We start from the raw sequence: 16,451 nt of genomic DNA, 5'->3' as shown, positions 1-16,451 counted from the left end.
GTGCTCAGTCATTCTCCATGCATGTTGATAAGTTACGAAAAAACTGCAAAGTCCGACCGGTTTGAAAATTGACACACCGCTTTTTCTCCACAAGACGCACATTTTTTGAATAGGATAATAAAATAATAATAATTATTAGTGGTAAGTAACGGCTAGTAACGGCGCATTTTATTGTCAGTAACGGTAACGGCGTTGTAACGGGGGAAACAGTAATTTCTTTGATTACTCGTTACTGATAAAAGTAACGCCGTTTCTTTGTAACGCCGTTACTCCCATCACTGTTGATAACTGGTGGGTTTTCTCAAAAAATGCACAGTAGAAGCAGATTTTTGCCTTAATTTGCTTTGGAGAGTCGGAGACATGTCGGGGTAGTTGGAGACAACCATAACTGGCTTCTCCAACACGGCTTCAATTATTGTTCCCAGAAGTCCCTGAGGTCTTGTTAGATTCTTACATTTTTGATTGGTGAGGCTATGCTAAAGTAATATTGATTGATTGACTTGCATTTCAGCCTCATCTTTAGAGTGTGGGGGAGGGTATTACAGAATAAAATTTTCTCCTAGTTTTGCACAGATGTCGCAGTCTGAGATGTAAGGATGACAAAAGATGACGAGGTTCTTGGTGAGAAATAATAGAACCAGAAAAAGAAAAACAAGTCAATCAGAAGTGGCCTAATTTGTTTTGTCATTACAAGGCATCATCAAAAATCAACCATTCGTTTATAATTTTTTGAATTTGTGTTAGCCTGCCCCATCTTTAGCAGCACTATGAGGCAGCAGCTGTTGTTATTACCAGGGAGGAGGTCGGGGTCACCAATACGACCAGCCAATCAGCAGCCAGTGACTTCTTGGTGCAAGAACAGCACAGGGAAATAAAATACCCAAATGATTGTCCTTGCAATATTCCTTCATTCAAATGTGTTTTCAGGCAACTGTTCATCCATCCTGTAACATCACCAGTGAAAATACTTGAGCCCCTTTAACCAAGTTCAGATCGAATCGAACGCACCGCTCTCACGTCCACGGTGGAACGGCTGCAAGGTCGGACATGCCGCTTCAAAACCGCAGCGCACAATGGACTTTTCTCTCCTACCTGCCGCTTCCTCTGCTGCCTGCCGGTGTGAGCGCCACCTCGGGTGATGATATTGTGCTCCATTGGAAAGATTTGCCCTTGGAAAGTTGGCGTATCCTATTAGTCTCTAACTAGACCATTTTTGTGTCAGATTATTGAGCAAAAAATATTCTAGCAGGCACTGTCAAAACAGCTCTCCTGATTTCCTGCCGGAGGAGTCCTGTTCATCAATCCCTCTCGTTTTCTGAGTGGCCATTACACCGATAAACTCTTTCTCTCCGTCTCCATCCCTATCTCCCCTCTCTCCCTCCTCTCATCACTTATTGAGCACTCATTAGCTTTTCTCTCTATACTCCTCAATCTCATGACACACACAGACTTCAAAAAGCTTTAAAGTAATAAGCCATGAAATTTTCATTTAAATAAATGTCTGTTTTGCTGGCTGGTACAACACGGTAATGGTTCAGCCTACACCCAGTTCATGTGTGCTCTTACATTTGCTGTGCTCAACACTCAGTGCCTGCTAGGGAAGGAAATGATGCTATTTTCAGCAGCACTGATACTGATTTGTTGAGAAAAAAAAAATTACACCTATATAAGGAGCTTTCCGATTACCGCTTAGAGGCCTGTTAATATCTTATCTTCTTCAAAAACAGATCAACTACAACAGGAAGGATGAATAAACACAATTTCTGTCCTTCACACTTCTTCTTTCCTTCTCTGAATAATGGTGAAGGCCTTGTAGCAACATAACACATATGTATGTGTGCACATGCCGGTATTTACACTACGCCTCACACAAACTGTTGCTTTGTAAAGTCGAAATCTGCACAGCAAACCCAAGGTTACATCGCCTTTTTTTTTTTTTTTTTTTACCTTACCGTTGCCATCGGCCACTTTGCTGATGTTTGGATCGTACAATACTAAGTCAGTATGACCAATAAATTCAACTCAGCAGCTGCTCAGTTTAATACTAAGCAAGACAACTGCAGTTTCGCTGTTTGCACGCGGACAGGAGAGTTGTGGTGTTTCATTTGGAATCGGAGGATTTGACGTCGGGCCAGCGGACATCACAACACGTCGGCACTGCGAGGCAGATTCTGGCGTTCTCCTCAGCCGTTAACCGAGTTTCAGCAGGTAGCCTGGAAGTCACAGAAGTGGAATCGTTGATGCTACAAATCCCTGGAAGGGGAAGGAGAGCCTGGACTGTGCAAACAAACCCATCAGCAGCTTCTAGAGTCAAGATGCTGCTGAAGAAGAGCCTGAGGAGCACTTGTGGCTGTGCCGGGCAGCTCCCAGGTGTGAATATGTGCTTATTTGAATGTGAAGCAGGGCATTGCCGATAAAGAGCTGGTCCGTCAGACTTCCTGGATTTAAAAAAAAAAAAAAAAAAAAACAAGCTAGAGTTTAACCATCACATACTCTCTGTAGTTACACCATAAAATGTGGAGTTGCTCAAAAAGTTATCTTCGAGCTTTACTAATTTGAATCGATGAGCATCCCTATGCTCCAATGACTGCACCCCACCCACCCCCTCCTTCGCCAAGCATCATCATGACCGTCGCTGTTGCCATAGTAACCGGCATCACATCACACCGTAGTGGTAGCGGCGTTGCCATGGCAGCCATCACACCTTGTCTCCCTGATCAACAGTGATGAGCTCCATTAGAGAGAGGATAAAGACGGCATAGAGGACGGGGACAGACAGATGTTAGAGCTGCTGCTTCCATTGAAATTCATTCATTCATTCATTCATTCATTCAGGAGCACGTGCTGCGATCGTCACCCCGCTTTCTGCTCAGCGAGGCCGCACCGCTCACATGTGCAGTCACAGGGCCTTTTAACACCAGAGTCGCCACTGCAGCCACAGGGATCAGACCGTTTGCCGGTGAATCTTAACTTAAATTCAAATTGTCTGAAGTTTCATTAGAGATGCATGTTGTTAATGGCACTCCAAGTCAGAAGGGAAAGACTTGCTGTCCACAAGCCTGGCGATTGAAGTGCTGGACTGACAGCGGAGCTCAGCAGAGAACCCTTTGAATAATTTGCTAAGGGAATATCTCAAACTATTGTTAATATTCATAACTCCCTTCAGCGCAGCGCAGCCGTGATGCATCAGTCACCTGCAGTGACTGAGCAAATAGGAGAGACATTACAGGCGCAGATGAAGGCTGATACCTGGCCATGTTTGTTTGTCTGTGACACAGAGCAGCTTCCAGTAGACAGGAGTCAGCCCGCACAATTAATCAGAATATATTGAAAATAAATTATTGACTACTGCCACATGCAAGATGTTATGTAATTTTTTTTTTTTTCCTCAGAGGAGAAAAAGTACATTTCAGGCAGCTTTTTGCACTTTCTTCAACAAGTATTAGCAGTTTCTTTCCCTCTAGCACTTTTATGTGCTGCAAATTGTTCCGTCCACATACTGTACAGTACATTTTATATCCCATTGTTTTTGGTTTAAATTCCTTTCTTAGGAGTTCAAACCTGTTTTTATGTAGCTGTGGATATGGCAGAGTTTTATGCTACACTTTGATAATTTGACCTGTACTGTATACGCACATCCAGTGGTTTGGTTCCTATCGGTAGCATTTTGTGTTAGCTTAGCATAAAGACTGGAAGTCTATGGGAGTCATTAGCCTAGATCTGTCAAAGAGAAAAAAAAAAAAAAACTTACAGTAACTCTGGATTTTTTTTAGTTCCAAGTCATCTATAGTAATAGCATATGATCCACTGTGCAAATAAGACAACTTGCTGTAAGATTTGCTTTCAGATTTATTTTTCCACTTTAACAGAGCCAGGCTAATGACTCCCATTGACTTCAAGTCTTTATGCTAAGCTAACATGAAATGCTACCCATAGGAACCAAACCAGTGGACGCACAGAGGTGAAAATTGAACAAAAAGGTGATTTTACCCAAAACGTGGGCCAAACATCTCAGAACAGTTTTGCAGTGCAATATGAAACTAACTTATCTGATTTATACCACATGATCTCAAACCAATTACTTAAAAATATTTGAATGAATCAGGATGTCGGCCTTTTAGCGGCATCACTAGTATCGGTGCTATTTTCAAAATGTTGGTATTATCTTGGTACCTTAATATCAGGTCTTATGACATAACTACATCTAGATTATTGTTTCCAAATATTGTTTTAGAGTAAGCCTTATCTAAATCAGAAAAAAAAAAGTTGCTTAGCTCAAGGGCACTTTGGGCCTGTTTTTTGAGTGGGAGGACAGCGTGTCTTGTTTACTTTCCTTCACCCAGACTTTTCCAGGCGGGATTAGACCTGCTGAAGTCTGCAGTCGACAGCTTGCTTTTCTGACCTGTAGGCTACGGCTGTGTGTGCACTTTGTATCTGTAAAGTGGCAGTGAAAGTGGCACTGATGGAACTTGCCTCCAGTGAAACAGCCACCCTCCTGCCAGCTGACCGTCCGTCTCTAAGAATTACCTCTCCGCATTCTCTCCGCTCGTAAGCCTATCATCTCAGTCTGCCAAGTGAATCTTCTCGCGCTTTGATACAAGTCGAGGCAGACAGAGACGGAGGCACCGAGGCAAAAATTACTTAAGGTTTTGTTTCTGCGTGGGCCGAAAGTTTCACACAACATCTCTTCCCGTCGGCAATCGCCCATCATGGAGTTTGAGACAAATTCTCGCCGTCTCTTATTTAATTTTGCTGGTTCGTTGACATCGGCTTGCAAAGTGTAAAATTTCAACATCAACAAACGTGTGTGTTAAAGTTCATACATTCAAATGATTCTTTTTTTTCATAGATTTTGTTTTTGGAATTTAGAAAGACTTTAATTTTTTTAGCGTTACTGGGAAGCGGAGGCGGTCGGTCAGTTAGCAGTTTGGTCCAGAGGGACATATCTCCACATCTGTCAGGTGGATCACCATGAATTTTGGCGACATCATTCATGTTGACTAGAGGATGAAATCTGGACATTTTGGTGAACGCACAACCTTCCCCGTAGCACCTCCGGCGGCTAACATTTTACTCTTGCACACAAATAAAATTGGGTTACAACTGTCACATTGGCTAGATGATGATACTGTGTATTTTGGTGATTGTAGTGCCACCTGCAGGACAGAATGGTTTAGCAGGATAGTGGTGGTTGAAATTTTATGACAATATTTATGTTGACAAGAGGATGGAGGTGAAAACCTGGCAATTTGAGAGACCCTGTGCCCCTTCCCTATAGCACCAGCAGGAGGCCCAGCGGGGCATCTGAGAAAATAAAACACATTAAAATGGATGCAATACTTAATATGATCATCAGCATCTATTGCAAATGCCTCTGCCCTCCCTCTCTGAGTTGCTGCTGTTGCCAAAGAGTGTATACAAAACTAAATGAACTGCTCTCTGTGTTTCTGCTATTGTCTTCTCTGCTCTGGAAGACCAGGCCAAGACTCATCTCCATGTTTTTTTTTTGTTTGTTTGGTTTTTTTTTTAAACGTTTTCGGCTACTTGTTGCACCAAACAGCAGAACATCGGGTGACAGCGGTTGTGGGCACTTAATTGTCTGAGTTAATTGGTGAGAAATGCTGTTATCCAACATCTGCCTGCAGTGAGTCATGAGTATTGTGTTACGGGGCTTTGCATAACTGTGTGGGTGATACAGAGTGTGTTGGCAGGTGTGTGTGCGTATGTGTGTGTGTGTGTGTGTGTGAATGAGCGAGGGAGAGATGATGGTGATGGTGAATAGTAGGTGTTTAAGCATTTGTTGTTCTTATGCAACTTTTAAGTCATAATCCTGCTGTGTGTGTGTGTGTGTTTGTTTTATCAGTCGTCAGTGCCCAGGGTCTCCAGGCCAAGGACAGGACGGGCTCCAGTGACCCGTACGTCACCATCCAGGTCGGCAAGACCAAGAAAAGGACCAAGACCATCTACGGGAACCTCAACCCCGTCTGGGAGGAAAAGTTCAGCTTGTGAGTTGAGTTGGTTTGTTTCCTCCGAGGTGTGTCGAGCACCAAAGCCCATAAAACACCGCAGGTTTGCTGTTTGCCTTGGAGTACGATGACTGATGTTTTTGTTTGTTTTTGATGTGGAAAACCTTTTTCATCCACAAAATGGCTGCGCATACAATATGCTGGAGGAAAGCTGGAGGATATGTGTGTGTGTGTGTGTGTGTGTGTGTAACTTTGATTCAGTCAGCGTACTTGAAGGTGCAGTGTATCGTAGAGACGGAGGAAAAAAATTACTTTACAGTTTCGTCTTTTAAGGATTTGTTTGCTGACCCGGAATGGATACTTTTAACATTTTATTTTATTCAAAGCTAAAAAAAAAAAAAAAAAAAAAAAAAAAATGCTGCTGCTCAGACTGCAACAGATGGTGGTGTGAATGTCTTCAAACAAACATTTACTTCCTCGGTTCTGTCGCGGCGTCGCGGGAATCAAGCCTGTCATCACAGGAAGACTGACAGACGCAAAAACAGAGAGCCGAAAGCTGAAAGAGTCACAGAGTCATGCTTCATCTCCGCACTTTGAATCTGAAGTCTGGAAGAACTTTGGCTTTAATATTTCAGAGGGCCAAGATGAATTAGACATGAGCGCGGCTGTATGCAAACGACGCCGCGGAAGAGTCGAGCGCTTGTGGCAACACGACCGACATGCCGGCCCGTTCGGCACGACGGATGAAAAATGAATCTGGAAAAAAATACCATGTTTTTTTGTTTTGTTTGGCTCAAATCAAAAAACTAAAACAAATATTTCAAAACCACACAATATTGTAAAATCCAACAATCATACATATTCAGTCAGTCAAGTGTCAACAAAGTGGTTAGTAGTAAATAGTAAAGTCAAGTATTATTTTAGTCATTTATTTATTTTAGTATTTTATCAGGGGCAGTGGCGGATTTAAGAAATTTGGGGCCCAAGGCAAAGGCAGGCATGGGGCCAGGGGCGCCGCCAGGAATGTTGGGCCCCATGAAAAAAAATGTATATATATTTACTCGATGATGGTTTAATAATTTTATATTAGTTTTTACCTGTTTTTTGGGGCCCCTCTCAGGCAAGGGCCCTTGGAATTGTCCTAACTTTTCCCCCATATACGGCGCCCGTGCATGGGGCCCTCTGAAATGAGAAGACAACACACAAAACAGGGGCCCCGAGACACACATAATACGATAAGCATTGTGCTGGCATTTTAGCGAAAGGATTTTAATCAAAAACATAATTAATGTGCGCAGATAAGTAATAACTGCATTAACCATAAGTGTATGAGGAGTTTTATGGGGCCCTCAGGAACTTGGGGCCCTAGCCAACCACCTAGTTTTGCCTAATGGTAAATCCGCCCCTGATCAGGGGGTCCCTGTTGATTCCCATCTCTAGAGTATTGCACTTAAACATATTACTACTTTAATTTTGAGTCGTTGCCACATTTTCTTTTTAATCTCTTGGATTTAAATTAAAAAATGAGGGTAACATTTTTAAATGTAACAAATAAATGATTACTGATAATAAAAAAAAAAAACGGTCCATTTACTCATTGATGCAATAAAGTAATGTGATTACTCCGACTCGTTGCTTGTCAAAATTGGCCAAAAATTATGTTCGTGTATTCATTCGGACTACCGTATATTCTTCTGTTTGACATGAAACGGGAATTAATAATCAGGTTTCTAGTGGTGGAATGGGAAGCTAGCGTAGCTTTAATGCAAATTTATCTCCACAATTTTGACGTCTACTGGCCAAAATCCAAAATAATTCCAAATTGGGCTTTTCAGGAGGCGTTCACATTAGAGACTCAGACCTGGATCCGAGCACACTGGACCCCAAAGCCCAGTTTGTTTGAGGAGTGTGAACTGAAGTCTTGATACGAAAGTGGAATTGAACTCGGACACGGTGTGAAATATTCATACCTAATGTGAAAGCCCGGAGTGCTTTCACATTTCATTGAACTCTCTCTCGTTTCCAGCGGGGTTCAGGGATTTTTTTAGTTAGTTTTTTTTTTTTTTTTTTTTTTTTAAATTGCATCTTTTGATTTCAAGTTGGCAGCACGCCACGTTATTAAAATGGTATGAGCCAGTCCAGATGTGTTTTTTTGTTTGCAAATTGTAGTTGCAATTGTTTTATGTTCATGTTAAAAGAGCGCAGGCTGGTGCAATATTTATTCATTTATTTTAGAAGTTACACACATGAGTCAATTGACAGCACTCATTTTATTTGATATAGCCTACTTTTCAATAAAAAGATTACGCTATAAATTGACATGCCTTGATATCATTCTTATATAGCCTGCATATCATTTTAAGCTCAATAAATTCAGATAATATTTTACCAGAATTTCAAACATTTGTCCGGTAAATTGAAAACCTGCCGGTCACGTTGTCCGGTCCCAGTTTTTTCTAGCGGAAACCCTGGTTTCCAGTTTTGCTCTTTGGGTGACTCCTCCTGCATCCAGACAGCCTCTATTGTGCTTTATTTCACTATCGAATATTAATGTTCACATTGAAGTAACAATTCGAGTTTAAATTTGAATTTTGAATATTGATTGAGCCCTATTAGAGCCCTATTAGAGCCACAGGGGTGATAAGGCCTATCACGCCCTGGGCCCTTGGCCGTCTAGCTCAGGCAGTGAACTGAGTCTGTTGTTATTTTATGTTACTGTATTTTATTATCGCTATCATTCTAAATTTCTATTTCCCTTTTTTATTGACTGTTTTTATTGTGTTGCTTTTAATGTTTCTGTAAAGCACTTTGAATTACCTTGTGTTGAATTGTGCTATATAAATAAACTTGCCTTGCCTTGCCTAGTAAGTCGTTACCCCCAGCACTGACCACAACACATGGCTTCTACTCGGGCATCTAAAACCTCTAATGTTTGAACTATGACTTGGCTGCCTGTCTCCACAGCGAGTGCCACAACTCGTCGGACCGGATCAAGCTGCGGGTTTGGGACGAGGACGACGACATCAAGTCGCGGGTGAAGCAGCGCCTGAAGAGAGAGTCGGACGACTTCCTGGGTCAGAGCATCATCGAGGTCCGGACGCTCAGCGGCGAGATGGACGTCTGGTACAACCTCGGTACGCTGACGCTCTCCTGCACTGTGGGATTATGGGAGCTGGAGGAGAGTGTGTTACTGGGTCAGAGTGTGTGTGTGTGTGTGTGTGTGTGTGTGTGTGGGTGGCATTGGACGGAGCACGCGAGCACTCTGGTGTGTGAGCGTTTCTGGGTTGCAGCGTTGGCAGGAGGATTGTAAGTGTTGTGTGTGCATGTATTACAAAGCAAGGGGGATGCATGTGTGTAAATGTTAGTGTATGAATGTGTGCTCATGGGATGGGAGTGTATAGTGCTGCATGTGTTTGTGTGTGTGCGTGTGTGTGTGTGTGTGTTTGTGTGTGCATGTGTTAGTGATGGATTGTATGTTTGCTCGTTAGTGCAGAAATGGGAGCTCTCAGTGTCCTAGTTGTCCTCTCCGATCAGAAGTTCAGAGGAGAGCTTTGTATCATGTCATGTTGAGTGTGTGTGTGTGTGTGTGTGTGTGTGTGTGTGTGTGTGTTCTCCCACAGAGAAGAGAACAGACAAGTCGGCGGTGTCTGGTGCCATCCGTCTGCAGATCAGCGTGGAGATTGAAGGAGAGGAGAAGGTGGCACCCTACCATGTGCAGTACACCTGCCTTCATGAGGTAACACACACACACACACACAGCACAAACACATGCACACTCACACACATCTGACTGAGGGGAGCTGACTTCAGGGTTACAAGGACAAGCTACAGTTGAATGGCTGCAAGAACAGGGAAGTAATGATGAGAATCGGCTTCAGGCTGAATTCTGCAAACTACGAAAAGTGACGCTTTCTAATGTATAGCACTGATACACACACACACACACACACACACACACACAGACACACACACAATCACAAGAACTGTAATCCCTACCACCTTACTTGAGTCTGATTGAATTTGAAGACCAGATCCAGTCATAACCAGCGGGCTATTTAAAGTGACTCGTAACCATATATTGGTATTTGAACTCCATAAAAGCTCCACGCGAGTTTAGTGCATCCACCAAGTTCAGTCCTTTAACTTCGTCCCTGTCGCAAAAACAAGATCATAACACGATTCTGAGCAGCTCCTCGAAGCTGAAAAACGGTTTGAAGGATGCACAACAACACACGTTTGTTTGGGTTTGGGTTAGTTTCACTTTTAACGCACTTTCCAGCACCCTGACTTTCAAAAAGGCAAAACTATTTTCAGCTGTAGCACTGCCACCGCATCACCTGCCAGGCTGAATATCGGCATATCATTTTTCTCTCAGTCAAATGTCGTCACCATTCAAGTGTTTTTTTTTGGGGCACTAGTTCATTATTTCTGACATGTTATAGACTAAATTATTAATGGATTCATTTAAAAAAAAGTAATGGATATATGAATTTACAATGAAACCGATCAATAATTGCACCCGTAAATTAGTGATACAGGTCTAACAGGAATTGCAGCCACCTCTTTAAACAGCCGAGGGCCCACAGGTTCAGTGAGGAGCACAGGAATACGGAAAGTTTGCCAACAATAGCCACAGTTTGTTCGTCTGAAAGTACTCGCTGCTCTTTTTACGTTTACGTGTCATTCCTCTGCTGTTTGCTGGCTCACGAAGCTGTACGCACCTCTCTCTCTCCTCTCTGTGCAGAACGTGTTTCACTTCTCGACGGACGTGGAGGGCGGCGGCGTGGTGAAGATCCCGGTGGCGCACGGGGACGACGCCTGGAAGGTCTACTTCGACGAGGTGCAGCAGGACATCGTGGACGAGTTTGCCATGCGCTACGGGATCGAGTCCATCTACCAGGCCATGACGTAAGCCCCGTGTGTGTGTGTGTGTGTGTGTGTGTAAATGGATGAGATATGGTGGAGTACCTGGATGCCCGTGGGAGTACACTCCTGATCAAAATCTTAAGACCAGTTGAGAAATTGCAAGAATTTACATTTTGCACTGTTGGATCTTAAAAAGGTTCTAAGTAGAGCTTCAAAATGCAAAAAGAAGAAATGGGAGTGAGTCAAAAAAAAAATTTGAGTCAGCAATTTATTGCAAACAACCATTAAACTGAAATAGGCTGTTCATCAGCTGATCAAAAGTTTAAGACCACTGCCTTTAAAAGCCCAAATCTTCACAAAAATGTAGATTCAGTGTCATTTTCTGTCAGGTATCCACACTGTCACGACCTCCTGATGGCAAAGGCAAAAAAGATTTCTCTCTTTGAACCCAGTCGGATTGTTGAGCTGCATAAGCAAGGCCCAACAACAAAGCCCTCACAGCGTGCCATTGCTGCTGAGGTTGGACGCAGTAAGACAGTCATTTTTAACTTCTTAAAAGATCCCAAGCGTTATGGAACAAAAAAGTCAAGTGGTAGACCCAAAAAAATTTCACCGGCCCTGAGCTGGAGGATCCAATTGGCTGTCCGTCAAGACACGGGACGATCCTCGGCCCAAATTAAGCTTGTTACTGGTGCCAACTGCAGTCCCATAACCATCAGACGGCATCTGTGAGAGAAGGGTTTCAAGAACAAAAAACGACTTCAAAGGCCTCGTCTCCTTCAACGGCACAAAACTGCCCGTTTGGAGTTTGCACGAGAGCACCAACCATGGGACATTGAACGGTGGAAGAAAGTTTTATTCTCTGATGAGAAAAAATTTAACCTTGATGGTCCTGATGGCTTCCAACGTTACTGGCATGACAAGGAGATCCCACCTGAGATGTTTTCTACAGGGCACAGTGGAGGGGTGCCATCATGATCTGGGGGGCTTTTTCCTTCAGTGGAACAATGGAGCTTCAGGTTGTGCAGAGGCGTCAAACAGCAGCTGGCTATGTGGAGATGCTGAAGGGGGCATCCCTCATGACTGAAGGCCATCGTCTGTGTGGTAATGACTGGGCTTTTCAACGGGACAACGCTGCAGTTCACGATGCCCGCCTGACAAAGGACTTCTTCCAGAGAAAGAACATCACTCTTTTGAACCATCCTGCGTGTTCCCCTGATCTAAATCCAATTGAGAACATTTGGGGTTGGATGGCAAGGGAAGTTTACAGAAATGGACACCAGACAGTTCCAGACAGTCTCACTCCCATTTCTTCTTTTTGCATTTTGAAGCTCTACTTAGAACCTTTTTAAGATCCAACAGTGCAAAATGTAAATTCTTGCAATTTCTCAACTGGTCTTAAGATTTTGATCAGGAGTGTATATGAGTGTGTGTCTGTGCAAGTTCACCATGTGCAAAAAAGCATCAGTAGCAGTGTTGGAGCGCGGTACTGTATTGCCACTATTTTTGCAGAAACCAGAAATGTGATTAATTGACTTTTCTTTCCAAATTAAATAACACAGTTACATTTGCTGAAATTTGAATGGGCTCATTCCTCATCACTCGTGTCTCAATAGCAGACAAAAGCAACCTATTCAGCGCATTTTCTGGTTCATGGTCTAACGTCACCCGACCTTACGACGCCACAATGGATGAGTGAGTCAGCGTGAGACGGCGCACAGTGGCCCTGCTTTCTGGCCTTATTTGTCCCTCCTTGAGATCAAGGACACAAATGTAGTGGTGAGCTGTAGCCCATATGTGTAGATGCGAGAACATTATCCACATCCACAGTAGTAAAACAACACACCTCCACAGAGCTAATTGCAAAAGACCCCAGACAATTAAAAGTAATGCAAAGGTTACTTTCCCTGGTAACTAATTACTTTTTTCATGTTTTAATTACTTTACTTCTTTTCAGTAACTTGCACAACACTGCTAAACAGTGAATGAATTAAGGCTGTGACGTGATCCAAGTGTGTGTGTGTGTGTGTGTGTGTGGGTTAAATTGAATGAGGAAGTGGCTGTCGTGTTTGCATGTATGTGTGTGTGTGAGTGTGTCTATGTGTGTGTGTGGAGGGGAATAGAAGGTGGGCGGGGCTGCAGTTGTGCGGTGAGCTATAAACAGCATGCAAATTAGTTTATCTTCTAATGAGAAATGATGACCTGTCACCTCTGTGATTTCCCTGGCTGTCGTGTTTTGATTGGATGACTCTCGGCAGGTGGAGAGAAAGCCTCAAACTCACACACACACACACACACACACACACACACACACACACACACATGCACAAACATGGACACAGGTTTTGTCAGTCCCTTTAAGGTCAAATTATGACATTGGTAATGTAATTAACCATGTGTGTGTGTGTGTGTGTATGTGTGTGTACTGGAAGGCAGCACAGATCCCATAACACACTGATATCGGGAAGCAAAGCATTTTGGGTACAATGAAGCTGTAAATTCCGGCAGAAATGGCCCATTGCCTTTGTCCCAGTGGAAATGTGGATGTGAGCCAATCAGTATCTCAGCCAAAATGAAAACGATGACTGTAATACACAGATGCAGCCGTAGCAGAAGAAACACTTGGTGCTGCACGTTTGCTGAAACCACCGCTCCATCTCGGCTCCGTCCCGTAGAGGAATTATTAGGGAAGATCAAGCTTTGTTCTTTTTTCAGCCACTGGCAGAGTGTCTGGTAACTATCCGGCTGAGAGATGCTCGCGTTTTGTGTTGCAAAATACTTTGAATTTGGGATTTTGCTGTAGAAAGGCCAGTTCTCCAACAAACTCCAGCGAACTGCAGGTTTTAGAAGGACTGAGCACGAACACGTCTGTAGGTCCTAAATGCACCCACATCACATCAGGAAACTCAGTGGTGTGGTTGGTTTTGGGTCAAGGCAGCACTGAGCAACTTTCCACATTTGTTGGCTGTAATGGTCTTGTCCCGTGATGATAGTTTTGCTGAAAAGGGGCAGGGCTTAACTCAGCTGGCTATATCCTCCAGGCAGCTTGGAGGATTTCTGCACTGTACTTAGTGCCTTCTTGTTGGAGGTTTTTTTTTTTTTTTCCCTATTTGGAGGTTTTTTTTTTCACATCATCCTCCAAAAACCACACCCACTGAGGTGAAAAAAAATTAATCTCTCTCCACTGACTTTGCATCATGTGAAGGTGCCTCCTTGGCTGTATACAATCATTGGGACAGAATTTTATAAGCAAAAATAAGCTTGTTTTTCACTATTCACAGCTGCAATACAATCCAAACACACACATGCGCTCAGTGGCCACTTTATCAGCTCCACCTGCACAATCTAATCCAATCTAATCCAATCCAACTGTTGTGCCATAAAGTTTCCTTTCCTGCTGCCATTAATGCTCAGGTTGTCTTGTTGTCACAGTAATAGAAGTGTTCATTCACTTCTATGTGTGGCATTGAGCTCATAGTTAGTGCTGCTGTTGGACTGGACTGCATTTTATTGAGAGGTGTTTCCACTATTCTGTCCCCCCTCGTGTATATAAATAGGGAGGGACAAAAAATTAGAAACACCTCTCAATATAACGCAGTCCAGTACAAGACCTCTGCAAACTACAACCTCAATAATCAACACAGAATTAAATTTACACATTATCTACAATGTCAGCATGAAACTGAACATGATAAACTTTGTTAAAAGGTAGAATTTATGGCGGAGCTGTTGCATTGTGTCTCAACTGAGTTCACTAAACGTATTTTTAGTCGTGTTAAAAATCAAAGAAAGCAAAAGCAACACCTGTTCATTTTTCCTTACCAGTTTCTAAGAAGCCAGGTATGATCATCAAACGCTCCCCCGGGGAGAAAATAAAATGTGCAGTTTTCCTTTGAATTAGTGGTGTCACCATCTGTAGGAGGTCATTAAACTGATAGGTGCTAACTGAGCAAAACTGCCAAAAATGCTCATCTTCTCATGAGCGTAGCTGAGTTCATGGAATAAATTTAAATCATCTGCCTGTCATCCAGGACTTCACCCTCAACCTTTTCCTTCTCACTCACCTCCTTTGAAGTCTGCCCACGATGTGCAGAGATAACAGTAATATAATTTTACGTTTTTTTTTTTGTACAGATTTTCTGTGTTTCTGTCAGTCAGCTGGTCTGGTTTGTTGGAGTTTGTCATGGCAGTGTGGAAGCTGTCAACTTTACAATGTTGGAGTGTGTTGGAGTCAGAATTTCTTAGGGCAGTGTGGGAGAGCCTCAACATTGAAGAAACAACTATGTGCAGTATTAATGCAGGATAAATGGAGGATAAATAGATGAAGGGTGGAGCTCTACAATGGCTGCAACTGTATGCTGCTGATGAATGGCTTTCACTTCAACTGAACATAATGCACTTTTGTTCTGTCCCTCCCACCTCTTTGTCTCTCTTTCTTCTCTCTATTATCTCCAATTGCACCCCACTCTGTCCTCCCTTCCTCCATCACATCGTCTACCTCCCTCCGACCCTCCTCTCCCTCACCTCCCTCTCCTCTTCGTCTTTCCCAACCTACACCGCTCTCCTTCTTTTCCTCCCACCGTACATTCCTCCCTTACTCTACCTCCCGCTCGCCATTCTCTCCCTCCTCAGCCATTTCTCCTGCCTTTCATCTAAGTACATGCTGTCAGGGTTGCCAGCAGTGATGAGCACCCTGCTGGCTAACATCAATGCCTTCTACGCCCACCCCACCGCCTCCACCAACGTCTCCGCTCCGGACCGATTTGCTGCCTCCAACTTCGGGGTGAGCGACCACCACACACACACACACCGAAATGCACACCCATACACACAATGGTTTGCACCGAAAAGCCAATTAGTTGACACGTCAGCTGGTCCAACAGATTCAGTACACAAAGAAAGCTTACAGGTGATGTAATGCTCTGTAAGGCGCTCCTCTGGTGGCCATATTGGAGGACTTCAGCTAATCCCGACTACGCCGCCGTAAATATGTCCGATTTGCACAAGAGTCGTCGTCTATACATCATCAGTTACATCCATTGCTTTACAAAACTAACTTTCTGCCTAGTTAGCTACTTAACAGAACCCCAAAAACCGATTGTTTGTTCAGTTTAGCCAATTACTGTCATTGTTGCACAGCCCCGTGTTTATAATGAAGACGTAATTACAAGCCAGCGTGCAATCAGTGGTTGTAAAATTATGACACTTTCAGAAGATTTCCACCAGCATCGAGGCAGTGTGGTGTTGATTGAGTAACATGACGGACAAATAAAGAACAGCAGACACTCTTAAGCACCATCTGCCATCTTTTATAAGAGTTGGTTTTCCCACAGATCAGTTGTTCCCAAAGCAGTCCTCAGCTTTTTTGTTCCAGCTGTACCCTTGCACACCTGACCCAGTTAAGGCCCACACGCCTTCCCCGCTCAGGTAGAGCTGCTTCACACAATCAGCATGAAGCCCTTAAATGTATCAGGTGGAGAGAGAGGTTGGGTCTGTCTCAATTCAAAGGTTGTATACGCCACCTAGGTCGTATTTATAGGCTGCTTATGTCACGGCGGCGCGACAAGTGCTGTCCCAATTCAATTTTACCCGCGGGGTCCTGCAAATGCAGCCGACAGA

At 43.5% G+C, this 16,451-nt stretch overlaps 1 protein-coding gene across 1 annotated transcript in view; it reads left to right on the top strand.

Annotated features, from left to right (window-relative positions):
- Nucleotides 1–16,451, top strand: part of LOC115364824 (uncharacterized) — a 216,989-nt gene that overhangs the window by 134,262 nt on the left and 66,276 nt on the right. Inside the window, exons 18-22 of the mRNA XM_030059449.1 lie at nucleotides 5,864–6,005; nucleotides 8,931–9,100; nucleotides 9,587–9,702; nucleotides 10,711–10,874; nucleotides 15,465–15,615. Coding sequence (XP_029915309.1) covers nucleotides 5,864–6,005; nucleotides 8,931–9,100; nucleotides 9,587–9,702; nucleotides 10,711–10,874; nucleotides 15,465–15,615 — 743 coding nt within the window. The remainder of the gene's footprint in view (nucleotides 1–5,863; nucleotides 6,006–8,930; nucleotides 9,101–9,586; nucleotides 9,703–10,710; nucleotides 10,875–15,464; nucleotides 15,616–16,451) is intronic.

This window comes from Myripristis murdjan, chromosome 9 (genome assembly GCF_902150065.1).
Source record: "Myripristis murdjan chromosome 9, fMyrMur1.1, whole genome shotgun sequence".
Taxonomy (NCBI): domain Eukaryota; kingdom Metazoa; phylum Chordata; class Actinopteri; order Holocentriformes; family Holocentridae; genus Myripristis; species Myripristis murdjan.
This window is presented reverse-complemented; position numbering and strand designations above follow the sequence as displayed.